At 34.7% G+C, this 15,189-nt stretch overlaps 1 protein-coding gene across 4 annotated transcripts in view; it reads right to left on the bottom strand.

Moving 5' to 3' along the window:
• Positions 1-15,189, bottom strand: part of LOC120425314 (glutamate receptor ionotropic, kainate 2) — a 312,178-nt gene that overhangs the window by 70,595 nt on the left and 226,394 nt on the right. For all 4 annotated transcript variants that reach the window (XM_052706465.1, XM_052706464.1, XM_052706467.1 and 1 more), the window contains exons 9-11: positions 13,606-13,758; positions 7,281-7,669; positions 6,945-7,205 (exon numbers count right to left, since the gene is read on the bottom strand). In XM_052706465.1, coding sequence (XP_052562425.1) covers positions 6,945-7,205; positions 7,281-7,669; positions 13,606-13,758 — 803 coding nt within the window. The remainder of the gene's footprint in view (positions 1-6,944; positions 7,206-7,280; positions 7,670-13,605; positions 13,759-15,189) is intronic.

Genomic DNA, 15,189 nt, shown 5'->3' on the forward strand with positions numbered 1-15,189 from the left:
CTCAATTTTGTGTAAATTTTGTGTAAATTTTGTGTCAATTTTGTCTCAATTTTGTCTCAACTTTTTCTCAATTTTGTCTCAATTTTGTCTCAATTTTGTCTCAATATTGTTTAAATTTTGTCTTAATTTTGTCTCAATTTTGTCTTTATTTTATCTAAATGTGTTGTAAATTTTGTCTTAATTTGGGCGCAATTTCGTCTCAATTTAATTTCAATCTTGTCTCAATTGTGTCTCAATTTTGTCTCAATTTTGTCTCAATTTTGACTCAATTTTGTCTCAATTTTGTCTCAGTTTTGTCTCAATTTTGTCTCAATTTTGTCTCAAATTGTTCCAATTTGGTCTCAATTTTGTGTAAATTTTGTGTAAATTTTGTGTAAATTTTGTGTCAATTTTGTCTCAATTTTGTCTCAACTTTTTCTCAATTTGGTCTCAATTTTGTCTCAATTTAATCTCAATTTTGTCTCAATTCAATCTCAATTTTGTCTCAATTTGTTCCAATTTGGTCTCAATTTTGTGTAAATTTTGTATAAATTTTGTGTCAATTTTGTCTCAATTTTGTCTCAATTTTGTCTCAATTTTATCTCAATTTTGTAATTTTGTCAATTTTGTCAATTTTGTAAATTTTTTTCAATTTAGTCAATTTAGTCAATTTAGTCAATTTAGTCAATTTTGTCAATTTTGTCAATTTTGTCAATTTTGTCAATTTTGTCAATTTTGTCAATTTTGTAAATTTTGTCAATTTTGTCAATTTTGTCAATTCTGTCAATTTTGTCAATTTTGTCAATTTTGTCAATTTTTCGATTTTTTCAATTTTGTCAATTTGTTTGCTTTTTATTTTTGATTTTTTTGTTTTTTGAAAACAAATTTATCTCGTTTTGTCAATTATGTCAATTTTGTCAATTTTGTCAATTTTGTCAATTTTGTAAATTTTGTCAATTTTGTCAATTTTGTCAATTCTGTCAATTTTGTCAATTTTGTCAATTTTGTCAATTTTTCGATTTTTTCAATTTTGTCAATTTGTTTGCTTTTTATTTTTGATTTTTTTGTTTTTTGAAAACAAATTTATCTCGTTTGAAAATTTTAAGGGGGTGGTGTTCAAAAACCCTCTTCCGTATTCCACTTCCCTCCAACTCCAATTCAAGTGAGACTTTCCACAGCTGTTGAGAGAAAATGTTTTCATCCCAACCCGTGACCTGTTTTTCGCTACTTTCGCTCGAGAACCCTTCAGATTAAGGCTGGAGGGGCACTGACCGGCAAGAGAACCCGGAAATGGATCGTAAGTAAATATCGCGCTACTTCTGGCAAAAGGGGGGCTAATCGAGAAGGAGCGAAGGGAGACTTTCACCGATAGCGTAGCATTTTTATTGGCGTCATTACAATATCTTCTGAAACGGGAACCGTGGGGCCTCGAGTAGTTGTTGGTTGGTTGGGAAGGGTCATGGTTTGGGTTTTTGGAGGTGGGGTTCAAGTGAGAAATGGCCCCATGGATTATTGGACTTTATGGCCCCTGCGAAAGAGAGGCGATCAAATTTTATTGAACGGATTTTTGAAACATTTCTTTTCTCAAAACACATTTTGATGTAATCTGCCTTAATCGTGTAAAAATGACAGTTCAAATACAAAGATAACAACTTATGCCACTCACCAACAGATGGCGCAGTTGATGTTCAGCCAACGCGCCATCTATTGGCGAGTAGCGATTTTAACTTCCAACCCTAAATTTCAACGCGGCAATTTACGGCGTCCAATAAAACCATCGTCTCGATTGTTTTAAACCCGATAAAAGTTCGCCCAACTAAATTTCGCTGACTCAACGAGTCTCCAGAACCCATTCCGCAGCCGGCCATCAAACGGGCGCGTCCTCCATTATAAACCCATTCCGGCTTGTTTTTAGGATCCTTCTTAATGGTGGTCCAGTTGTTCAATTTAAGATTTATGACGGTGGTGGTGGTGGCGCTTTTGTGTGTTTACTCTCGAGTATAAATTTTCCGCCTCGTTGACAAACACAGGACGTCGACGCCGCCGCCAACCCGTTTATTGCCCGTGAGAAGTTGTGTTAATTAAGATTTTGTCAATTTTCAGCCGGCGATGATAAGTGGCTTGGTGAGTTTCTGGTTTTTAGGAGGAAATCATGGCGGTCGTTAATGAGGACGTTTTTGCTTGTGGGTTTCCGGATGGGGATCATTAGGCTTGTGACGAGTCGAAAATCTTGAAAGTCATTTATAACTTTTGATTTGAAATGATGACAAAAAGAGGTACATTGATCAGGCTTTTTACTCACTAAAATCTATTTTCTCAATTTTTATCATCATCAATTTCTTGGAAACCATGGGCCTCACCCGAAATTAATATTTTCAATTTTCAATTTTCAATTTTCAATTTTCAATTTTCAATTTTCAATTTTCAATTTTCAATTTTCAATTTTCAATTTTCAATTTTCAATTTCGCAAATTCTTTTAAAAGTGCATCTTTCTCCTACTGGAGTGAGATGAAATTGCAACATGCTAAACTGCAATGATTGGCCCGTTAAAAGTGAATCCAAGTGCCAAAATGACGGTAATAAATTTCCCAAGTCTGAAACAAAATGAGCAGCAGTGAGCCACATATCTGTTGAATTTTATTACCCTGTTGGTTGGTCGGTTGGTTGGCAGCGATGGGGGAGTCGGAATTGAAATCTACCGGTAAAACCCACAACAACAAAAAAATCCCTGAAAACTATGAATCTCCATTGAATGTCGATTCCGGCATCAAAAACGGCTCAAAACCATTACAATTTTTTATTCTAGACTATACTCTTGTTTTTGTTCATCTCACAAAAGCCTTTTGAAGCACCGGTCACCACTTTTTTTGGCGTCACACATTTCCAGTCGTTCAGAGTCGTTGTTTTTGTTATCTGCCCCACACACACTAAAATATGGCTCTCGCCCTTTATCCACGTGCCATTAATTTCTCCCGGTTTTCCACCCCCCACCATCCTCCTCCCTTTTTTGAGAGGAGTGGAGGTGTGCCATTTTTGCTGTCATCGTACGCGCCCACGTGGAAAATACTCCTGTTGCCAGTTCCCAAATTTTAAACGGCGGTGTCTCACGTGATGTCACACGAGATGACGGGGTCCACGCCAAAAACGAATCGGGAGCTGCGCGAAATTTGTGATATTGGGTAAACATTTAAATAGTGAACGACAAAATAAAAAAAAAGACATGTTTAGATAGATATATATCTTTCTGGAGAACAAGATTTTTCTTTGAAAAGGTTCAATAAACTAAATTTTCAGTTTTTGCTTTTCGGGTGTTTTTTAGTACCCCTGACTCAAGGCGGTTTCAAAAACACTCAAAAATCAAAAACTGAAAATTTGGTTTATTGAACCTTTCCAAAAAAAACTCCAGAATTTTTAAAATAAAACACGATTAAATAATGTTCGTACAGTTTAACAGAAATGTAGAAAATAAAGGTTGATTAAAGTCTATTTTTGTTGTAAAAATTGTAAATACACGATAAAAATTTAATTTTCATAGGTTTGAAACTGACAGAAGTATGTCGAATGTATTCATTATGATTGAATATCAATGTGGTATAACCATATTTTTTTTAAACGACAATTGTTTTTTTTTTTTAATTATTATCATTAATTTAGTTTCTAAATTCAGCAAAAACTAAGAAAAAAAGATCAAAAAATGTTTTTTTTGTATTCTATGTGTATGGGAACATGAAATTAAAAAAAAACTGAAAAATCAGTTTATAAGTTTTAATATAGAAACGGCTGCGAGACATTTCCCCGAAAGTTATTTCATCGAAGCACAATGCCAAAAAAATACATTTTGTTGCTTTAGCATTCATTAATCTTTCTGATTTTTTAAAGCAATTTTATTCTATTTTTAGTTAGAGTTTTTAACAAAACCAACCAATGTTTATTCAGTTTCTTTTCTTGAGCAAATTAATATTAAAAAAAATATTTTTAAAATCAAAATTGTTATTAATCATCAAACATGCAATCTTCCAAATTCAAACGTAAATATCCGAAAATCTGTATCTTTTAAAGGAATATTCTGATGGGTTTGGTGTCTTAGGCAAAGTTGTAGGTATTGATGAAGATTATTCAGAAAAAAATCCCAAAATTTTTCATTTATTCTAATGAATTTTAATATGTTTTTTGCAAGGTTATTTATCGATAAAATTATCGTCTGACGATAATGATAATGGCTATCGTTATCGTTGGGACGATAACAATAGTCTATCGTTATCGTTATTTCGATAATTTTATCGGCGATAATCTTATCGCCGAAATAGACGATAGCTCATTTCTAAAATCGATTAATTCAACCATATCTTGTTAAATTTTGAATGCTTTTACTAAGAATAAGTTTTTTTTTGAAAATCTAGTAAGTTTCAAAGTATTATAAATATGTATGCTCACAAAATATCGTAATTTTACGAAAAAACGCAAATTTTCATAATTTGCAAAATGGGTTTCAAACGAAGCGAAATTTTGCACTTTATTAAAGTATTTTTGTAAAATACTAATTTTTTTACAAAATACCGTTTTTTTCGAAAATACTCAAATTTTCATAATTTGCCATATAGATATCAAACGAATTTAAATTTGGTATGTTTTTTCAATTTATTAGGTTTTTTTGAAAATAGTACAATTTTGACAAATTACCGTATTTTTTTCGAAAATACTCAAATTTTCAAAATATGTAATATAGGTATCAAACCAAGCGAAATTTTGCATGCTTTTTCACTTTATTAGTGTTTTTATTTGGAAAATACTAAAATTTTCACAAAATACCTTGTTTTCTTTTCGAATATTACAATTTAAAAAATATGTAAAATGAGTGGGTACTTTTCAATTTATTAGAGATTTTTTTAAATACTAGAATTTTCACAAATTTCTGTATTTCTTCGAAAAAGCTTTTTAACATTTTCCGAAGAAATAAAGAAATTTGTGAAAATTGTAGTATTGTAGTACAATTTCGCTTCGTTTGATACCCATATTGCATTTCATTCAAAATTTGAGTATTTTCGAAAAATGCGATATCTCGTTAAAATTTTTGTTTTTAACAAAAAAATAAAATAATAAAGTGAAAAGGCATACAGAATTTCGCTTCGTTTGATACCCATATTTCAAATTATAAAAATTTGAGTATTTTAGGAAAAATACGGTATTTAGTGAAGAATTTTGCGTCCATATTTTACTTTGAAACTAACTAGATTTAAAAAAAATATTCTCAATGAAAGCATTGACAAATTTTACATGATATGATAGAATTAATCGATTTTAGAAAGATTATAAAAATGAGTTATCGTCTATTATCGGCGATAAGATTATCGCCGATAGAATTATCGAAATAACGATAACGACAGAGACTCGATAATTTTATCGTTAACATCCTTGGTTTTTCTACACACAAGATCCTCTTTAATTGATTAGACACAAGATCCTCTTTAATTACTCTTAGCTTTAAGAAAAATTTAATTACAAAAGCCGACTCGGTCCTAACCAGGTCCCAGTACCAAATAGGACCAAATAAAAAAAAATGAAAAAAAAAATCCTTGGTTTTTTGGAAAAAAGAGTTTTGACTTCAGTTTTTAATGTGAAATTAAATTTGCAATCGAATTGTATTTGACAGATTTTGCACCATTTTCAAGATATAGCCACTTAAAATTTTAATTTTAACTGAAAAAAATCCAGATTTCCGATTTTTCTAGATTTTTCCACATTTTTTTTTTGGAAAAAAAAAAATTTCCTACAAAATTGCCAAAGAGACATTTAACATCAAACAGAAATTTGAAGAACCTTTTTACAAAAACCTCTTTTTCAGCACATAACAACTGCTTCCAGTTTTCACATTAGATTCTACAGTTAAAAGTAAAATATTTCCATGACTTTTTTTTACTGTTAAAATAAGTCATGAAGAACCTTTTTACAAAAACCTCTTTTTCAGCACATAAAAACTGCTTCCAATTTTCACATTAGATTCTATAGTTAAAGGTAAAATATTTCAATGACTTTTTTTTACTGTTAAAATAAGTCATAAAAATCTTGAAAAATCGATTGTAAATACATTTCATAATGGTTATTAACGTGTTTTAAATTAAAAAAAAAGACTTTTTAATCTTTCTACAAATTTTAAATTTTAGGACCATAGATGAAAAAAATCGTTTTTTTTTTTCATAAATTAATTGTTATTTTGCATTTTTTGTTATAGAAGCAGAAATGCAATAAATTACGAAGTATTTTGCGACACTTTCCGCTTGATTTTTTATGTGAATTATTTCTAATTTTATTTATTTTTTGTTTTTTTTTTAAACAACAAAATCACAGAAATTTTTTGAAAATTACTGTCTTGTTTTTAAGAATAAAAAAAAAATCCGTGAATTTTTAGCTAAAGGGAATTTGTGTTTTTCTAAGAATTTCTCATTTTAAATGAAAAATGAAATAATATGTCTTGAAAAAAAGTTATTTATTTACAAAAAAATGTTCATGTTCTTAAGAATGCATTAAAAACCTCTAAGAAATAAATATACATCATCTTCATAAAAAAAATCAAAGATCTGCTCATGCTTGAAGAATGTGGAAACTCATGATAATAATTATGGCCTCCAGCAAAATGTCCTATTCGGCGAAACGACTTAAAGCGAATCTCTTGATAATTTCTGAACATAAATCCACCTTAAAAAGAAGCATCACAAACTTGTCTTATAATGAACCAAGCATGAAAAATCTAAAGATTAAAATTCCAGTCAAACAAAAAAAAAAATCAAACTACAAATTCCGAAGTTTCAGAACACAACTGGCAGCTGTTTTCCCAGTTTGTATTGAAAAATCGAAAAAAAAAACCCTCAATTCGTTTTGGCGTGGAACCCGGGGTCTGGTCATCGCGTCACGTTCACCCAAATAAATTCCAATAAAAATGTCTCCCTTCCCCAAACTCTTTACTCACCGCGCCAGGATGAACAGCAGCACGGAAACGCCGAGATAGGCCGTCGCCATGTAGATCCACACGTCGAGCGAGAGCGGGGAGAGGAAGGAGAACAGATTGGGCGGCTGCTTGACCGGCTTCCGGTACAGCACGGAAATGCCCAGATTCATGAATGGCATCGTAAAGTCCACCACCTGCTCGCGGTCGAAGGTGATGGTGAGGTCGGCGATGGCGAGGTCCGCCCGCTGCTCCAGCAGCTCCTTGATCATGCCGTCCCATTCACTGTGGAAAAGAGAGGTTGTTATCAAAATTTGAGTCCGACACGTTCCCGCTATAAAAACGTGATTTATGACTTACCCCGTTTCCTTGTTGTTGCTGCCGTACCGGCCGTCCGGCGCCAGCCGGATCGTGTAGTTAAAACCGAGTATTTTCGAAATTTCATGAATCAAATCGATCGCATAGCCCTCAAACTGCGTATTGCCGGTCAGCTTCTCGGCCGAGTCCTTCCGCATGCAGTACGGCGAGCTCAGGATCGTCGTCACGATCAGCGTTTTGTTCTGCAAAATTTCGACGATTTCCTTCTGCTGCTCGCCGTACGTCCGGGTGAAGTTGACCCCCGACGTGGAGTTCCAGGTGCCACTCTTGCGGAGGCCTCCCGGCCCCAGCTCCACGATGTCCAGCACAAAGTCACTGCGGAAGCCCTGGTGGTCGAACTTGATGACGTCGGTGAGGCCGCGCATTTCGACCTGGTTGGGAAGGAGTTGAAAAAAAGAAAATGTTTAGTGAATTTTATCACGAAAAAAATACCACAAGTAGAATGGATGTGCGACAACAGGTCGAAAGACATAAGGCCGAATGGACAAAACGTCGAAAGGACAAAAGGTCGATTGTGACAAAATGAAACAAATAATTATAATTATAAACATCACAAAACTCTTGAAAAAACATATTTTCTTACAGTCATCCCACATATTCGGAACACCCACAAATTCGGAACACTTTTATGATAATTTGCCAATAGCATGCCATAAGTAGCTTTTCTGTCGACCTTACTATTTTTAGAACCTTCATTTGGACATTATCTTGCTATTTCACTAGAAAAAGTAGGACTTTTTGAACAAAAAACATCATTCCAAGACTATTTTGTCCAGAGCAGCAAAACACTGCCTCCAAATGGCCTGTTTCATAATTGTGGGATGTTATTGTGCCTCCCACAATTGTGGAACACCTGAATTTAACTGATATTTTCACAAAAAAAAGTTGTCAAACCATGGATAAAACATCACTTAGCTTGAGTTTCACTGGTTGCAGTGTGTGAAGTCATTATTTTGTTACAAATATGTACTCCTGGAGAGATCCTAAGTTTGTTTACATTCGTAAGAAAAAAGTGTTCCGAATTTGTGGATTTCAAGGGTCAAAGTAATTCTTCAAAAACTTCATATAAAAGTTAAAATTTGCAGATGTTTGATACATCATTCGAAAGACCGCAAGAAAAGCTTTCAAATGAAGGTAAAAGCGAATCACTAAGTTAATTTATCGATTTGCTATGATTTTTTGAACATTGGCTGATCTGGAAACCGTTCCGAATATGTGGGATGACTGTACAAACAAATGTGATTTTTTTTCTGTGGGTTTTTCCACCCATTTTGTAATGATCTTTTTTTAAATAAACAGAATAAATTTCAAACCATTTTTTTAAGAAGATTTCCATTCTTTCAAACATGAGCAGTTCTTCCAAAAAAAGTTTGACTTCTAAAATATTTTTTAGGTTTTTATTTTATTTTTAAAAACACCTATTCTTTATTGTCAAAATATTTTTGTGAGCTTTTTCATCCTTTCAAGCATGAGCTGTTCTTCCAAAACAAAAAAGTTCGGCTTCTAAAATATTTCAAAAGTTTTATTTTATTTTAAAAAACCTATCCTCGACTGTCGTAATAATTTTGTGATTTTTTCCATTTTTTCAAATATTTGCTGTTCTTTTTAAAAATACAACTTCCAAAATATGTCCAAAAAATCTCCAACAATTCGGGGGCATGTTTTTATTCAAATTGAAATTGAAGAAAAACGTTCAATTCACCTTTACAGCTGCTTTTCAATATTTGTGTATTTAAGCTCACGTCAAAAATTTTGTTTTGTAAAAAGTTTTTTTTAAGTTCGACCCTTTTTAGTCCTTTCGACGTTTTGTCCATTCGACCTTTTGTCATAAATTCACAAAAAATCAAAAATTAAAAAAAAAGTTAGGTTCAAAGTATAATCACTCAAAACTATTAATAAAATACCGTATTTTTTCGGAAATACTCAATGCAGAAAAAAATGTAATTTAATTACCTTTTTTTCGAAACAACTCAAATTTTCATAATTTGCAAAATGTGTATCAAACGAGGCGAAATTTTCGATGCATTTTTACTTCATAAGGGACCATCGACAAACCACGTGGACACTTTTTCGGAAATTCCAACCCCCCCCCCCCCTTCGTGGACAATTGTCCATACAAAAAAAACTTTTTTGTATGGAGCGTGGACAATCGATATACCCCCCCCCCCTAAAGGTTTATGGATGGTCCCTAAGAGCTCTGATTGATAAATTTTTTTTTCGCAAAATGCCGTTTCTTTAAGACTAATTTTTTTTATTAAAAATCCGACTTTTTAAAAATATGGTATTTTGAAACAGGAAAAATTTATTTAAAAAAAAAAACAACTTTTTAATGAAAATTCATACAAAATTTCACATCCTTTGGGGTGTGCACGTTGGTTTGTTTGGTTGGGTGTGTGTTTTTGTGTAGGGAAGTGGGGTTTTGGAGGGTAGGGGTTATATTTTGTGGTATTAATTGAAGTGGGTGTTTAAATGTATTTTGGTAGGGTGGGTGGAGTAATATGGGGTTGTATTTTGTATGTTTTGGGAGTTGGGTATTTAGGGGAGTTGGAATTTGGGAGTTTGGGGTATTTATTTGGGTAGGAAGTTTTGGTTTTTTTGGGTAGTTTGGGTTTTTTTTTTATTTGTTGGTTTTTGTTGTTTAGGGTTATTTGAAGGGGGTAGGGGGGGGGGGGTAGTTATTTGGGGTGGGGGGAGGGGTGGGTTGCAGGGTGGGAAAGGATGAAGTTGTTTATGTGGTTGAGTTTTGGTTTATGATGGTAGGAAGGTTAATGGGGGGGTGGTTTGGGAATGTAGGTATTTTTGGTGATATTGAAATTATGGGGTGGATAATAGAATTTTGTTAGAGGTGGGTGTGAATATTTAATTACGAGGAGGGGAGAGTTTAGGAGGTGTGGGGTGTATGGAGTGTATTTAGGTGATGTGAGGGGGTTTTATTTTTTGGAGGATTATTTATGGTGTGTTGGTTGTGGTGTGGGTTGGGGTGGTTTTATTATTGGAGGGGTGGTGTGGTGGGGGGGGGGGGGGGGGGGGGGGGGGGGGTGGGGGGGGGGGGGGGGGGGGTGGGGGGGGGGGGGGGGGGGGTGGGGGGGGGGGGGGGGGGTGGTGTTGTTTTTTTTTTCTTTTCCATTCTTTCAAACATGAGCAGTTCTTTAAAAAAAAGGTCGATTTCTATAATATTTTTTAATCTATCTTTCATGGTCAAAATAGAAAATAAAAAAAATGACTTCAAAAACATAGCTGTATGTATAAAAAAAATCGATCGTATTTATTTATATTTTTAAAGATAAACCCCCTCTAACCACCCTCACCCCCCGCCCTCCCCTCTTTTTAAAATGTCTCAAACAATCCGAAGCCAGTTTTTATTCAGGAGACTTCTAAATTTTTAAGAATATAGAATTGAAATAAAAAAAAACGTTCAAATCACCTTTCTATATTTGCTTTTCAATATTTGTGTATTTAGGCTCACATCAAAAGTTTTGTTTTGTAAAATGTTTTTATTTTTTAATTCGACCTTTTGTCCTTTCGACGTTTTGTCCATTCGACCATTTGTCCATTCGACCTTTTGGCATTTGACCATTTGTCCATTCGACCTTATGTCTTTCGACCTTTTGTCATGCATTCAAAATTTCGCCTCGTTTGATACCGATATTGCAAAATAATAAAATTTCTAGTATTTGCAAATTATACGGTTTTCTGTAAAAAAAATACAAGCCTAGGTTTCAACATTTAGATAAAACAACAAAAACTTTTTTTGGCTTTCAAACTTTTCACTGTTTGAATAAGTAAAAATTGCAATACTTTTTTTTATTTTTTTAGCGAATTAAATAGCAGAGATTATGAAAACTTTTGATAATGGACCCCGTTAAAAAAAAGTTTAAAAAGAAGAGTTGCAACTTGAAATGTTTGTCTTTTTAATGTATTGTTACATAATTTCATGAGTAACAAATTAAATTACACTGAAAACAATGAAAACTACACTAGCTTTTGACGTAAAGTTACACATTTTTTGATTCAAAATATTTCATGGAAGATTTTTTGTGCGTCAGAAAATGATGAAGATATAGCGGTGAGGTCTGCGTAATAAAATTTTGAGCAAATTAATTTGTGCAATTTTACATAAAAATAGGTAAATTTACACTACATTTTATAACAGTGTTATTAATTTTTTTTTAACAGTTAATAATGTGCTTGTATCATATTTAGCGTTAGTATAAAATTTAACGATAGTATTGTGTGTTTAAGAAAACTTAAAGGTGTATATATAGTTAATTAAGTGTTAAACTTCCTACGAATTAAGGTCCTTTATTGCCTTTTTGAAATATAGATTCAGCATAACTTTTGCTACACAGAAATGATGGTAAAATCGCATGCAAAAGCATGCACATTACCTTCGTCAAAAAAATATACACATATTAAGTGCAGTTTACACACTGCATGTGAATTTTTTGTAAACACAAAAAAAAAGTTTCAATTGACGAGACTCAAACCCAGCACCAAAAGTAAGGACTGGCGCCTTAGCCCGCTCGGCCATCAGACCGATGAAGAATCGAATGGAAAGGATAAACGCATATATGAGCTTGACATTTTGATCAAGTAGGTTACCCACACTGATGGGCTACATATGTCAGGGTGTAATATTACATAAAATTCACTGGCGGCACCAGGGGGACGGGGGCCTGGGGGGTCCCCCACCTTCCAGAGAAATTTGTTCTAAATTTGTCCGAGGGGTCCTTCACAAACACTGTAATCAAAATATTTCCTATTCTGTCAAAGCCTGGTCACGCTACTGATAAAATTTCACTTGTTTATTATGTAAAGTTACACTTTTTTTATTCAAAAATGTTTTTATGAAGGATTTTTCGTGCGTTATGTAATTGTACATGAAAAGAAGTAGATCTACACAATAATTTTTAAACTATTGGTATGTTTTACTTTTCAGCTGGGTTCTAAATTGTTTCCCAGTCAAAAATCAATGAGCTTGAATTTCCTATTTTTGCCTTAGTATAAAATTAAACAAAAGTATTGAGTGTTTAAGAAAATTTTAAGGTGTAAATTAACCTCTTTTTATGCTATTTTACCTAAAATAGAAATATTCATAAGTTTCTGGTAAATTCACTTTTTTAGACATTATTTAGATAAAATTTCCCAAAAATAAGGTAATATTCAACCACTTGAATTATCAACCTTCCCAAATTCAACTTTTTTTTCTGTATATTGAAATTTAATGGAAGTACACAGTTGAAAATAATAATTGTGGAAAGTTGAAAATTAAGTTGCTTGAGTAATTTTATCAATGTAAGACTAGGTAAATATGTCAAATTTAAAAGATTCTAATGAAATTTTTACCGGTTTTTGATGTAAATTTACAGTTTTTCTAAACACATTTTTTTGCCAGATGTAATATTACCATCATTTTTTTTAAAACTGTGTATCAATCTGGTGTATGGAATTTTTAAGACAGCTTTGGGCATGATAGTTGAATCCTTTAAGAGTATAAAGTGACACAGAAAGTTGTTGAAACGTTAAATTGAAGGATACAATCCTGCACCAATCTGAGTGTAAAAAAAACTCAAAAATAGCCATGGCTCTGTAATGCCTATTTTGAGACGTAACTCTCAAATAAAAAACGTATTTTATTCAAATAAAAATCAATTCCTGGAGAATTTAAGTGTGTTTTTGTAAACAAATAATAGCTTGGTTTTTATTCATTTTCACAGCTAAAAACAAAGGTTTCATATCCTGTTCTCGGCAAATCGCTTCCACTCTCCAACACCAAAGCCATAGTCGATTGATTGCCAAATTGAGCCAAGTGGAGTGAAAAACTAATTATTTTTCAATTTTCTGTCAGCCGCCGCAAAACCCCCGGTCCAGGAAGTCACCATTTCACCGCGTTGGGCCGATGTTGCCATCGATAGTTTCATTTTCGAAGCTGTCAATTTCACGGAACTAATTTATGACGTTTGAATTTTCCCTAAAAAATGAACAAGGACAACGAGTTTACAACAATGTAGCAAATTTACAGCGCCAATTTATTCCAGTGCGTGACCCCCCGTCGTCACGCGTCGTTGAATTTTGAACTAGAAAGGTCATGACACAGCAGTGACATAACCGCCCCCGGCGGCCATTGCGCTTACAAAACAAGCCCACGTGTATTCGTTCCGGTCCGATAACAATGAAATGTGACGCTGGCAGCACTGTGGGAAATGTTCTGGGTGGAATTGTCAACTGTCAAACTTTTATGGCGAACCAGCTGTCAAACGTCAAAGTTTTTTATGGCAAACATGTCACTTTTACGAATTTCACGTACAATTTTCATGTAGTTGATCAGGCTGTATCCGTGGGGCCACGTGTCCGCGGCGTCGCAGCTGAGCGGGTGGATGTCAATCTGCTGGCTCGTGTCCAGATCGTGCAAGGCCTTGGCAAACAGGTGGACGGCGTCGTACATGAGTGCGGTTTCCGCCTGCAAGTGGAGAGAGGGAGAGAACGAGTGAGGTTAGGTTAGGAAATTGAGCACCTGGATCGGTTGATAACCGCAAAACTGTCCCAAATGCCAGCTGCGAGAATTTGTCCGGCTGTCAAGCATGCGTTCAACGGTCAGTTTACGTATCATAATTGATGATAATTATCGTTCTGGGCGCGCGCTGCCCTGTTGTAACCTTCGCACGGGGAGGTCGGAAACGTCATTCAATTAGGGGATTTGTGCGAATGTGGTTTGAGGGTGGAGATCGGGAAATTTTAATGAGGTGAAATGTGCAGCTAGGACGCGCGCTGACTAATTGAGTTGGGTCGGAGTTTATGAACGGGCTTGCAGTCAATAATCCGGTCTGAAATCTCCATTAGGGAGGAAATGATGGCTTACAATGTTGAGATCGATACCTTGCTGGAAATTGCGACTCAATTTCCCAAATTCAATTTTTCGCCAGACAAAAAGCTACGATTCGATCCGTAAAAGTGTCCATCTGTCGAGCAACTCCCGAAGAACACCCCAAAGGAGCGATATTTTCCCACCCAGAGTCCCACCGTTGCGCACTCGCATCCATCAGTCTAATGAAATGTCAATAATTGCCAGCGTTTACACCGAAATCGACGACCTTTTCCCAGCGGTCCGTCTCTCGTTGCTCGAAACATCCGGATTTCCCGGTCAGTGAAGTGAGAAATTGTCACTATTTCAAAACAAAGAGCTGTCAAAACTAGTTGCGCTACTCACCACCAGAGGCGCTCGCGTTTGCTCGCGTTGAACTCAATTTTGGGTAGTCTTCTACTTAGGCAAATTTTGACATTCGGTCTCTCACAACCCTGCCCAATATTCTGCGCAGTGTTGCCGAACGTCCGAAGCGGCAAATTGCTGACACAAATTACATTTCGCGGCGGACCTTCTGGCTTCGGACTTGTGCCGGAATATGTAATGAATGACAGTTTGAGAGGAGCCGATTTGCAGTGGCCGACGACGCAAATGGTAATCGAAATTATCATTTGGAAGTGGATTTGGCGGCAGCAGTTCGTATGGTCTCTGTTGTTTGGTTTCGTGCAATCCAGTTGAAGTGGGTGCGGAACTTGACTTGTTGGGAAGAGTTGATTTAATTTGGGGCGCTTATCGACGCAAATTGGCTACGTTATGGGGTCTAATCTGTGAGTACGATAAGTTTGGTTGGGAACGTTGCAGGACATTTGAAACTTAAATCTAGTTAAAAATACATTGCAGAGTGTGAAGTTCCAAAAAAACATTGTTCAAAATTCATTTTCTCATATTTTGTTGGCGCCAACTCCGACTCCAATGACAACTTTATTACATTTAGCCAACTCCTGCAATAAAGTTAAAATTTGCTTCCTGAACTCAATTCCTAACTCCTGCTTCTCATAATTGTTTAATACCGGCTCCGTCCTAAGCTTT

The sequence above is a fragment of the Culex pipiens genome, chromosome 1 (genome assembly GCF_016801865.2).
Source record: "Culex pipiens pallens isolate TS chromosome 1, TS_CPP_V2, whole genome shotgun sequence".
Taxonomy (NCBI): domain Eukaryota; kingdom Metazoa; phylum Arthropoda; class Insecta; order Diptera; family Culicidae; genus Culex; species Culex pipiens.